Source organism: Nymphaea colorata, chromosome 5, assembly GCF_008831285.2.
Source record: "Nymphaea colorata isolate Beijing-Zhang1983 chromosome 5, ASM883128v2, whole genome shotgun sequence".
NCBI lineage: Eukaryota > Viridiplantae > Streptophyta > Magnoliopsida > Nymphaeales > Nymphaeaceae > Nymphaea > Nymphaea colorata.
This window is the reverse complement of record NC_045142.1, coordinates 25,054,099-25,066,875: the sequence shown is the minus strand read 5'-3', so window position 1 is coordinate 25,066,875 and position 12,777 is coordinate 25,054,099. Positions and strand designations below refer to the sequence as shown.

The following is a 12,777-nucleotide window of genomic DNA, read 5'->3' as shown; positions in this document are numbered from 1 at the left end:
GCATATTATGAATTGAAAGTCTAGCCAATTTGACAAGCTATGCTACATTTCTTACACAATCCATTTACAAATTTTCACTTTCATAAACATAGGAAAAAGTGCTTGAGCCCAAATCGAATCCACTACTATAAATTTAAAAAATCTTTAAACCAAATTAAGATCAATGACCCTTGAGCCCAAATATATCAGGCCCAACCAATACCAAAATAATTTCAAGTAAGAAATTTGTGAAAATGTCTATAAAATAGTAAAAAATAATACGTGATACTATTGAATCAAATTACTTTGTTATTCTAAACTGTCTGGTAGTTCAAGTTGATTTAATAAGATTTATCCATCCAAACTTGAACAAAAGAAAAAAAAGTCCATGAATCCTAAATAATAGACCTGATCTCCCTCCCAATTTATTCCACCTTGCACAATCAAACACGGTAGAGGCTAATCGGGGATAACTTGTCCATTGAATTATTGTCTTCTCTTTTCAAAATGGGGAGAAAAATGTCAGCCGAAATAATGAAAAGAAGGGAAAATGTGGAAGGTAGGGAAACCTTTGGCACCGCGCGGGGCTTGAAAAATTCATCCCCTACCAAAAAAAAAGTGACGTGTGCATGTCATGGATTGTTAATAATTATTAGAGTAACAAAAGAACTTAACCTTTTCGTTAGTTTTCTATATTATATAACTAACATGGGATGGCATGGTCTCACCTTGTTTGAGGAGCATTTTGGTAATTTTGTTGGGAACATTTTGTTTTAATAAACAGGGGCATTTTGGTCATTTCACACTGCTAAATCATATATTTATTTTATCAACTTAGAAATAAAGCAAAATAAACCTTTTCATAAGAATATCAAAATCTAGCAGGCAAATTTGTTATATCACCAAAACCCCCGTGCATTTTAACGAAGAAAAAATCACAATGAGGTGCTTGATCCCTTTGAATTTTGTTTATACAATTAAAAATTTAGAAGTAAAATTCGACAGCAAATTAAAATTGGAATAAAGATTCGAGGGATAACTTCTCTTTGTTTCTCGTAGCATAGAGTTTACAATTTAGAATTAAAAATGACATGTTTAATAAAACAGGAATTAAAATTTTAGAATTTCATGGATTAAAAATCTTCATGACTTGTGCCGACAAAATTTTAACATTCTTGAATAATAATTTATAATTAGGGGGCGTTTGATCCCCTTGACTTTTGTTTCGATAATTAAAATTGTAGAAGCAAGATTTCACCTCAAATTAGAATTAAAATGAAAATTCAAGTTCCATTTTTTTCTATTTTTTAAAGGTATGAAATTTGATTTTCTAAATTAAAGCCAATTATGATATGTGTTTAAAAAGAAATAAAAAAAAAACTTAAAGTCCTGAATTCATAATTTCATTCTCTAATCACAATTCCATAATTTTAATTCAAAAATGACTTTACAATTTCGAAAACAAATTTTTTTTTATTTGACAAAGCAAATTCCATTTCATTAAAAAAAAATTAATTTTATAATTTTGTTTATAATTTAAGTGCTTTATTATAAAAAACTTTAAATGTTGATTTAAAGTGGAACCGAATTGCTTGTTTGATAACGTAAATCTCGTTTCATAAAAAACAATATTTTTAATTCTAAATTTCCACGGTTCGGGGCCTTCGGGCCTCATCAAACACTCCAGGAGTGTTTTCTCAAAGAGTGTTTTCGAGACTTCCGTCCTCCCGGCTCGACTCTCTGGCCTTCCGCCGGTCCCCCAAAAGCTCAGTTTCTTCTTCACCCGTGCTCGTCGAAGCAATTCGGCCCGCCGCCTTCCACGATTTGTTGAATTTGGCTAGTTATCGTCATCGAACTAAGGCTTGATTCAAACTGAGAGTGGAGTTCACGGGGGTTTGTCGGATTGGGGCTTCATTGGACTCGCAGATCGGAATTTCGATCAGTTTTGGGGTTTTAGATCGTCTCCGAGTTCTGTTTTCTGGAAATTTATTTCAATTTATTGAATTTTGTTGGTTACTTTTTCTGGGTATCCCCAATTTTTCATGGGCTTCATTGTTTCTGTTCGTCCCGTTGGTGACCTTCTTTACTTAGAGGAACATGGTGGTTAGATGTGTCCAGTGAACTTTGTTGTTCTTTTCTGATCTTGGTACCGAAATTAGGGGGTTAATTTTGTATAGTCGGTGTAGAAATCGATACCGATAGGGGCGTGAAGGATTTGGTGTGAGGTACTCGGAAGGTTTCATCCATGGATGGTAATAAGGATGAGGCATTGAGATGCATCAGTATCGCGAAAGAGGCACTCGCTTCTGGCGATGAATCCCGAGCGCTGAAGTTCATTCGAATTGCGCGGCGCCTTGATGGTAATTTGCAGGTTGATGATCTTCTGGCTGCTTGTGAGAGAATGAATCGTGATTCTGAAGTTTCTAAGGAAGAAATATCTCAGGGGAAACGAGATTATGAATCAGAGGGGAATTCGAATCGGCAAGAAAAGAAGGCACGCGCGGGTTCTTCAAATGGTAGATGTGATTTCACTGACGAACATGCTGCATTGGTTCGGCAAGTCACGAGGAGCAAGGATTACTATGAAATTCTTGGCCTTGAGAAGACCTGCTCTGTGGAGGAAGTCAAGAAAGCGTACCGGAAATTGTCCCTGAAAGTTCATCCGGATAAGAATAAGGCCCCCGGTGCCGACGAGGCATTCAAGATAGTATCGAAAGCTTTCAAGTGCTTGAGTGACGGTGTATCGCGGAGGCAGTACGACCAAACAGGTCTGGTTGAAGATTTTCAGTTTAACCAGCAGCACCATATGAGGAGGAGAAGAAGAAGAGCCAGGAACGACTTCTTTGATGAGGATTTCGACCCAGACGAGGTCTTCCGTTCGTTCTTTTTCGGTTCACAGGCAGAAGTCTTCCACAATGCGCACATCTACAGAGCCAGGGACAGGGCGAGGGAACAAAGAGGGAGTGAAGTCGACAATGGCTTCAATTTCATGATGGTTCTGCAAATGTTGCCTATATTTGTCATCCTTTTGTTTGCCTTTCTGCCATATTCGGAACCAAAGTATTCTCTGCAGAAGTCACACGCATATCCGGTCCCCAAAGTTACCGAGAAATTCGGGATCGAATTCTTTGTCAAGTCACCGGATTTTGATCAAGATTTGCCACCAGGAAGCCTGTCAAGAGCAAATTTAGAGGAACAGATAGTGAGGGAATATAAAAACAGTCTTGCACGTTACTGTCATATTGAATTGCAGAGGCGTCACTGGAGAAGTAACTATCCAACTCCCTATTGTGATAAGCTGCAAAGTTTTGGAGAAGCTCGGTGAAGTGATAATGGTGTTCGTCCTTTTAATTCACTATTGCTCCTTTGTAACATTTGACAGCTTTGCTTTTCTTAGTATTCTTGCTCTCAAGTTACCCTGGCTTATATCAGAGGAATAATTTTCTTTTTTTCTTGTCCATTCTTGTGAATGGATGTCATCATCTTTCACATTTCGTATACACAAGAAGTTTTCTGCATGTTTATGGCTTTCTGTAGCTAGTTGGTTTAATAGTTTACTGCTGTTATTTTGGAGATTGAATCTGAATAAGAAAGTTGAAACCCTGTTTAGGCTTTCCTGTGCCGTCTCAGAAGCACTGTCTCACTTGCCGAAGAGTAACTTGGATGGACTGAGGGGAACGAATGGACTCTTAAGAGTTATAATGGAATCTATTTCTGTCTCTCACAAGCTACCAGTGCGTAATAAACTAAAACATACAAATGAGTTTTTGGTGCAGTTTTGAACAATGAATATATTTCTCTCTCACCAAAAAAATTGTTTTTCGTGTTTCAAAAAGCTGTACTTTCCTCTATTGCATGGGAGTTTGATCACGTTTCCACTGCAAAATCAAGGTTTTATTAGAGTGTGAATTTACTTAAATCTTGGCTTAAAAAAAAAAAAAATAAAAAAAAAAAAAAAAAAAAAAAAAAAAAAACTAAATGCTGGCTGCAAACATCGTCTTTGCAGCAGACATTAGGTAATCAATTACTTGCACAAAGATAGGCAAGCGGTATCTTTTTTTGTTTGTGTTTTCTGAGCTAGTCAAAACTGATAAGAAGCCAGGTCTATGCATAATACAATATAAATGAATAAATGTCACAGCAATATATAAGAGACATGTTTATTTTTCAATACGTTTGTCCGAATTCATATTGTTCAATGCACCCAAGTTTCTAACTCTGCTTGAGCTGAAAGCTCGATCTCTGAGAGTCAACTCATTAATTTTTCTTTGGCTTTCTTTGAATATTCTTAGGATTATTAGTGGTTTTCTTCTTGGTTTTTTTCTTTTTCTTTTTTGCTAGACTGCGGTGAAAAAGAATTTTCATGACTTCGACAATTATATCTAAAGCACGTTACGACCAAAATTAGCCTAGCCAATCATTTCAAAAATTATATGAAATTTTTAAAAAAATTCACTTGTTTTATATAAAAACTTCAACAAATGATATTTCTACCCACGTCAAAATAAATTTTTGGCTCCACCCCACGTATGTATATGCCTTTATTATAAAAAAAAAAGTGCACCTATTTAACATGTTCAACAGAAATAGTTTTTTGCCAACTGTCCCTAGTTCATCACTTAGTGTCATAACAGAACTAAAATACTCTCTAGCAAAACAAATTTAAGTTCAGTAGTTTGTATTAATCTCTCTACAAACTATACTATACTGAATTTACTTGGTTTCTTTAATATGACAAGTTTATTTTTTAAGTTATTCTTTGCAAACTTACGAATCCACATTCATTTTCTTGCTCTTGTCAACTTTTATAAGGTGAAAAGGTAATGGTTCACTCATTTAACAATTATTTTACCATAAAATAATATCAATATTGGAAAAGCTTAGGCGTGTTTTTAACAATATTAAAACGTTTAGTCATGATTCTGAAAATGTCATAATTTTTTGTTTTTAAAACTTAATATTGATTTTAAATAAAGTTGAAGGCGAAGGTCGGCTTCCATCGAATTGGCGTGAGGTTGGGCTCTAGGGGTGAACACGAGCTTAATCGAGCCCGAGTTCAGCCAGCTAGAGCTCGGCTCAACTAATGAAACCTCGAGCTCGAGTTTGACTCAGTAGTTACGTGTTGAACTTGAGCTCGACAAACTCATTTGAATATATGGACTATTACTTTGTCATAAATCAAGCTCTACTCGATTAAGGCTTGACAAACTTGAATGAACTTTTGTAAAAACTTACATAAGTAATTAACGTCAATATATCGGTTTTAAATTTTAAAAACGATTCATATATTTTAAAAATCGCTACACATCATTTTCGAGTCGAGTCGACCTTTAACAGTTTGAGTTCAACTCAATTATTTGAATGAGTCGACTCATGAACTCGAGCTCGAATTGTTATCGCTCGGCTCGAACTCGTTCACGAGCCATAAAGTTGAACTCGAGCATTATTCACCCCTATTGGGCTCCCATTCCATTTCATTAAAGAAACTCCTAACGGTCTTCATTAATCTCTCCAAGTAGGATTCAAACCTACGACCAATCAGTTAACAGCCGACCGCTCTACCACTGAGTTACTGAGTTACTGAGGAACAACGGGAGATTAGATCTCCTAGAGTTTAACTCCCGTTCTCAACTCATGACCAATATGAGCCCGAAGCTTCCTTCATAACTCCCGAAACTTCTTCGCAGTGGCTCCGTTCCATGCTTCATTTCATAGGGAGCCTCAAAAGGGCTCTATTTCATTATATTCCATCCATATCCCAATTCCATTCAGTTCCCTTTCTTTGGTTTGAATGTCATTCAATCCAAGAAGATGGTATCATTGGCAGAAGAGATGTCATTTCTAGTTTCTATTTTCTATATATGAAAAGTTAAGAAATTAAAAAAAATAAAACAAATAACAGGCAAGAAAGAAAAAAGAACATGCCCTGTCTGAGCCAAATAGATGGAACACGGCATTTCTATTTCTTTTCGTTGACTTAGCGAGGTTGATTCTAATAAACTGCAAATTTTTAAACTTCAATAACGAATTTCACATACTTGAATAAATTAATTTCCATACGCATTTGAGCATGCATATATTAAAAAAACTATTAGCTGGGGATGGATTTATGTAACTCATGGATGTATTTTGAAAAGAGAAAACAAAAGTAAAAAAATATAAATACTATATAATATTATCAAAATATGCAAAAGTAGAAAATTAAGAAAAAAAAAATCTTGGCAACTTTTAAAAATTACTAAGAATATTAATAGTGTGTGACATACGGGGCCCCATAATTGCAAACATTTAAATTTTAGGTACCCTTATTGAATCATGCTTTATCATTTTTTTAATCTGTCAATACAACGAACATATGCAAACTGATTATTTGCAATATATTTCATTTGGATGAGCCAATTATTACTACAAAGAACGTTTTTGTTATGGATGTAATTTTATACTAGAAACAGGGGGATTCGACCTGCAGACCACCTCCCCGGTGAGAGGTTCGGTGCTCACGTTGACTTCAGTTTGGAGAGTATCGGGATCGAAAAATAGCCCGTTAGGTTAGGCCTCTTGCAATAGACGGCCTCTGCCTCCTCCGCCTGCTCATGCTCCGGCCTCCTCCTCCTCTTCCTCCTCCTCCAGCTGCTGTTTCGCTTTGAGTGGACAATTGAAGCTCTGGATGAAGTTAACGAAGGCCCGAGAATGTAAGGAAAAGAGAGCGACTCGAACCGAACGCTCCCTTTGGTCGAGTGTCTTGTTAATGGAGGTAACCAGCTCTGAATCCTAGACTGCTAGATCCTCTCCTCCTCCTCCTCATCCTTGTTCTTGTTGTTATGAAATTTTTATCGTTTCTGTCGACGGAGATTTTTTGGAATCGCTTGAGTGGTGCTTAGAAGTAGACTTGTCTTAACAGACTTTCTTATGGGGATGGAGTTAAGTTTAGGATGGCATCGAATCTGAGCCGGAAACTTATGTATTGTGATTGGGTTTCTGAAAATAATATTTTCCTGATGTTCGTGGAGATTGGGTTTCTGAATGGTTGCAAGGCCCATGCTGCCCATAGTGAATTGCACAAGGGACAACGTCTTTCTCAGTTCGTTGAATGGTTTCTCTTTCTCAGTTCATTGCTGCAGTTATTTGGGTTGTTAATGAACGTTTTTCCTTCTTACAGAGGCAGCGATGACAAAACCCAATTGCAAAGGGTACATTATTACTTAAACAAATGGCACCAGAGCAACTTTTAACCACTTCTGCGAAGCTTTGTGCTGAGATCTTGGCTGCCGTTGCTGATGGTTTGCTTAATCTCAATGAACAGTCCGTTCTAAAGGTACTGGACAGAAAGGTCGTATACTACAATGTTGACTGCAAATATATTGATCATCTGACTATTATTTGCACATGGGATCTGCGATTAGGCTTAAGGAGCAAAATCAGTCATGCAACACGAAACCAACCATTAATTTTCTTTTTTTTTTTAAATGAGATATTGTTCGTGGAGATTGGGAAACTAGAAAAATGAGCCATATTACCTTATTTTATTGTTCAAATTACCAAAATTTGGATCTTGACCCGATCAGGATAAACCATTGTCTAGATGGATTGGATCTCAACGTGGAATTTACAAAATAGACACGGATCTTAACTAGAATGAACTGAGTTGAGGTCGACTAAAATTCAGATCGCACATGTCTAGAATTGTTTATGCATTAGCTTTATTGCATCGGCTCAGTTTGAGCTCTAATTGGAGATTCCAAATACAAAACCCAAACTCAGACTGTAGAGGCTGAATTCTTATGACCTGGATCCGGTAGGACAAGAGTTAGATCCTTAACAGGTCTGGATTTGAACCATATTTTCTTGGCTCAAAACGTTAACTTCGTGTTGGGTCTGACAAAAGGAACCTGATCATTGGTTGGCCAACAAAATAACAATCAGATCCATTCACTTATTTTGGATCTAATTAAATAAATCCAGAACCCAGATTTTAGACTTCCAAAGAATTTAGATCGGGTCCTCAACCCAATGGACTTAACTCAGAAGTTAATGCAGATGCTTGCCCTAACAATCACTTTCACGAATGCTAATCCCTGTGATGCGATTATGATTTTGTGGTCTAATGAATTTTCAGTATGTTACCATCTTTCCCCTTCTTCAATATTCTTGACTGTCTCATTGTATGAGTATGATTTGAATGACCTTAGCAAGTATGAGATGTATATTCATGCTTAACATGATGTCAGTATTAACCTTCATTAGCTTTAAAGGCTTGGCATCATGGATAACTAATCTACTCACCTGTGTTGGACATGCTGTTTGCTTGCAACCCATACTGATAAGACAATGTACCAATTCACTAAGTGTAGAAGAGCAGATTAAAATGTCATACAATTACCATGGTAGTCATCAAACCAATAACATCAAACGCCTAATATCTTTACTTTTGAGAGAGCAAGGCTAAACTAGTATCATTGATGAACGAACATGAATGGGAATCTAGCAAACAAAACACCTTTTAAGGGCATGTCATGGAAATGATTTAAATTCAGTAATAGGGTTGAGGTTTCTTTGAATCTATATAATGGAATTTACATTTAAATGCAATCAAAGCATTTAAACTTACAAAGCAAACCCTTTATTTGGTGCTCAGAGCCTTATCCATTCGAGAGACCCTAAGATTTGGCATTCTGGAACAGTAAAATAAAAATGAGCAAGTACCCATGGCTGAGAACAAGTAAATCCGGACCAATGTTCTATAACTAGAGAGACCACAGTAGTGGCCAAGAAAACCCGAAGACAAGGACTTCTTCATGTTTCATTTGGCAAGCCAAGTTAATGAATGCATGCTTTGCTTTAGCATCAAATGCAAACTTTATACCGCACAGAGGATGTTGACAAACTAAAAAAATAGAAGGCATCAAATGAAGATTTACATGAATGACTGGAAATGGTTGATCTAAAAAAAAAAGGTTTACATGACAAGAATATTAAGCTTGGGAAGATTAACCTAAACTGGCTAGCTGGACTTGGATAAGTTTGCCCTCTCACTGAAAGTAGAAGAACCTTGATAATGGCTGACCACTGGATGTAGGATAGCTACCAATTTTATACCTCTTCCTCGTCCAATATTGTTTCCTGAAGAAGGATAAAATGAGATGTTCATATTAAGTGCAGCAACAGAGAAAGGAACAAAAACTCTTTGCTCTCTTTTACTGCATTGGCTATCGTGTGAGACATTACAACTATAGAATATAGAATGTACCGTTCAGGAGATCAAAGGTCAAAATGAATATAGAAGGCACTTTAGCATGTCAAATGCGGCATACACAGTTCTGCGCCATAGAAGAAGCTCGACCTGTTATTTTTTCAGCTTATATTTTCATGCATAATACTCCCTTAAAAGGTTAATGCATTCAGACGTAGTTCCATGACCAATAATTTCAGCTCTGAAAGAAGCACAATTAAGAATGCAATAAGGTGAATGCAGCATGGCCATTTCTACCAAGCCTCCTTTACAATACTGTATTCAGACCTAGCCCTCTCTTCGGTGATACTCCAACATATGAACTAGGTTTAAGCACTCTTCAAAACCTAACTTGTTCATCTAATTCCCAATCACATGCACTCCGTGCTAGCTACATGAAAGTGACTAAATTTAATTGATGCATTTGTTTAGTCATCTATATAGCTTTGACAAAAATTTTACAACTGGAGACCTATTATGACACGTCTAGACAATTGCATAAATGAAAGAAATTGCATCATGGATACATAAATACATACATCAGTGCCCAATGAAAGCAGTCTACAACTTTCCATAGATTGAGCGAGAGAGAGAGACAGTGATACAAAGTTTGCATTACACAACAATGTCTTGAGGAGTACACATGAAAAGTTAGAAAACGCACTCTCAAGGTTTCTGTATGTGATTGTGGTTTTATGAGATACAATGTGCTTTTTGTGTGTAAGAAAGCTAAACATTGCACAGAAATTCATGAGAAATGAGGGGAAATGATCTCTCAAGCTTCCCATATGTGATTAATGATCATTAAAATCAATGAGGAAACACATAGGTTTCTCTTTAATGAAAGCAGTCTCTTGCACAGAAATTCAAGAGAAATGTCGGACACTGGTGTATCATGGTTCCAATATGTGATTACTGATCATTGTTACCAACAAGGAAAAATGTTTTTCTAGAGCATATCCTTCCCCTAAGTAGAATGTGTACAATCATGGCCAAGCTTGTCTATAGCTGAATATTAAATTTCCACAAGCTTTACTTCAAAATCATTGTTCATATATGGCACAATCAAAACTAAAGCAGTTTCTATAATTAACAAGAATTTGAACTAATCTTTCTTTCTCAAAGACAGAAATGATTTGTCTGCTTTAGTACTTGTGTAAATCGATGATGGGTTTCCTTGGTATTTCAGCACGTGCAAACCAACATTTTCACTTACCAATTTGGGGCATTTACTAATTGACCCAAACTTCAGAGGTAATGTCGGAATTTATGAACTGTTCTAAGCCCCCTGCCTGGTTCACCACAGCTTAAGAGTGGCCCTCCATATCAGTATATATGCATTCTTTACCATCGAAGGTGTGCTCTCCTTGTACCGTCTTGCAGGCCACTAGGACCTTCTCCCTATCAATTTTTGAGTAAGGAACTCCCATACCAACCATGATTTTATCCTTCTCCTCCAAGTAGTCAAACTTGTAATCCAGTCAAGGTTGGGAGTGACAATTTCTGGCTCCAAGAACTGGGGCACTGGTCTGCAACCTCTCCCCCTCTCCTTGTAATCGGCCTATGATTTCATCCCCAATGGTCTGATATCCCTCAAAACCATTGCAATCGGATCTCAAAGGACCCTTCGGACTTTTATGAGGCTTTTCCCTGATTCTCATAGACTTGCCATTGGTAACAGAATGCCCAATGCTGAACTTGCCCCCTTTTGGAACATGATTGCAATTCACCAAGGGAAAAAGGTCACCAACTGTAATATCAAATAGTAGTGCCTGAGATCTTCGTTCCCTCCCGTCCCTACATCTTGCTTTGAGTTGCCAGCCTCGTCTCCTCCTTGATCACCTGACTATTCATGCCATTCCCCCATGGCGGGTTCCATGGCTGCTTTGCACTCCTTCCATTCGCATGTGAGGCCTCCAGCAAAGCGACTTAGCTCTCTGCAGATAACCCCACATAAACATAAGAAGAATTATGCGTACCTTGCCGCTTGACTATTGGTGATAGGGCAATGGTGCCTTTCTTGGGTGATCGAACGAATGTGCCCCCATGGCCTAAATGGTGCTTCCCAATTCCAACTATTTCTTTTTCCAACTTGAATCGGCATGAAGTATGAACGAACATCCAAGATTTCATAAAATCTGGCTCGTTCCTTTTTCATTAACATTAACGATTTTATGGTCATTTTCTTGTAGGTTCTCTTCACTTCCTGCAATCTCTTGCTTCATGACCTCAACGCAAGGGAAATTATTGTTGCTACCATAAAAAACGAGTTGATGACAGACCTTAACCATCTCTTCGTCTTGAAAGGCGGACACTACCTTTGCTATTTGTTCTCCATCCTTGTATGACAACTCTAGAATGTTGTCAGTTCTGATCACCTTACCATCTAAGTTGTTAAGCAATTGTTCCAGCAGGTCTTTGAAAGTCTTTTGCTGTGCCATTATCATTCTCAATCTCTTATCCATGGATTCTCGATCTTCCCAACCTTCCTTTCCATCGCCTCCGTGAACTTGTCCATCATTTGGTTCTCTTCCTCCAATTGCTTGCAGAAGGATTCAAGAACTGCGGGATCCTCATCCTCATCAGCAGACAATGTGAAGAGGTGGTTTGGTTTGGTGAAGATGACCGGCTCTGATACCATTTTAGCCACCAGCTAACATCCACCTGCTACAAGAAAACACTCACCCACACATACTGCCCTAACCCTGTTAGAGCAACCCTCACCAGAGGAAATCCCTAGTTCATCGATAACCCTAACGACCCCCACAATTCCCTTATTTATAGTGATCTTCTTGATCAGTCCAGTAGACCCGATTCCTGATCCAAACCCTAGACTGTAACAGTCTCCAACCTGATTCTTGAAATCGAGAGGCTCCTCAACTCGAACCGAGATGTCTCCCCAACTTGGTTCTTGAAACCTAGTTGCTCCCCAACCCGGTTCTTGAAGTTGATGCGTCACTCCAACTCGGTTCTTCAAACCGAGATGCCTCCCCAACCCGGTTCTATGAAACGACCCCCACAACTAAACTCTGCTATGCCGAGAGGTAAAACTCCATTTTGGGAGGTCGATGCAAGGGTGAATTCATACCTGGGTTATGTGGAGGATTGGAGGTGTCATGATGAGAGCTGCTAGAGCCAGTCTAGACTATGGAGTACCTGTCACGACATGCCAGTCAACCTGCAGAGTGCTGTCAGACATCTCCTCTCCACCATCAGTCTGTATCCTTGTATACACGTCTGTCAATCTCTGCAATTTTTTTTTTTTGTATCCACGCCTATCAATCTCTGCCCCAAAGCGCCACAATTTTTTTCAGCTGCATCATCTGCACATCAATCTCTACCAGTTTCATCGTGTCCTCCAAGCGCTGCGAGTTTCTTCATGTCCTCCAAGCGCTACGAGTGCCTACCATTGTTAGCACCGATTCTGGTTCACTTGCAATTAAGCGATTAACCAAGCACCCTCCCAACTCTAAGTTAGGCCAGGAAAAGAGTCTCACTGAGAGGTAAGCCTCATTAAGTTTTTGTGTAACCCTAAATTCTTCAAGGGTATCTATGGAGCGTGAAGACTT

The 12,777-nt window shown here is 38.1% G+C and overlaps 1 protein-coding gene across 1 annotated transcript; it reads left to right on the top strand.

Annotated features, from left to right (window-relative positions):
* Window positions 1–1,669: 1,669 nt before the first annotated feature.
* Window positions 1,670–3,596, top strand: LOC116254180 (chaperone protein dnaJ 49-like). Its single transcript, XM_031629366.2, has one exon. The coding sequence runs from the start codon at window positions 2,225–2,227 to the stop codon at window positions 3,302–3,304; it is 1,080 nt and encodes a 359-aa protein (XP_031485226.1). The 5' UTR covers window positions 1,670–2,224; the 3' UTR covers window positions 3,305–3,596.
* The last annotated feature ends 9,181 nt before the right edge of the window (window positions 3,597–12,777 follow it).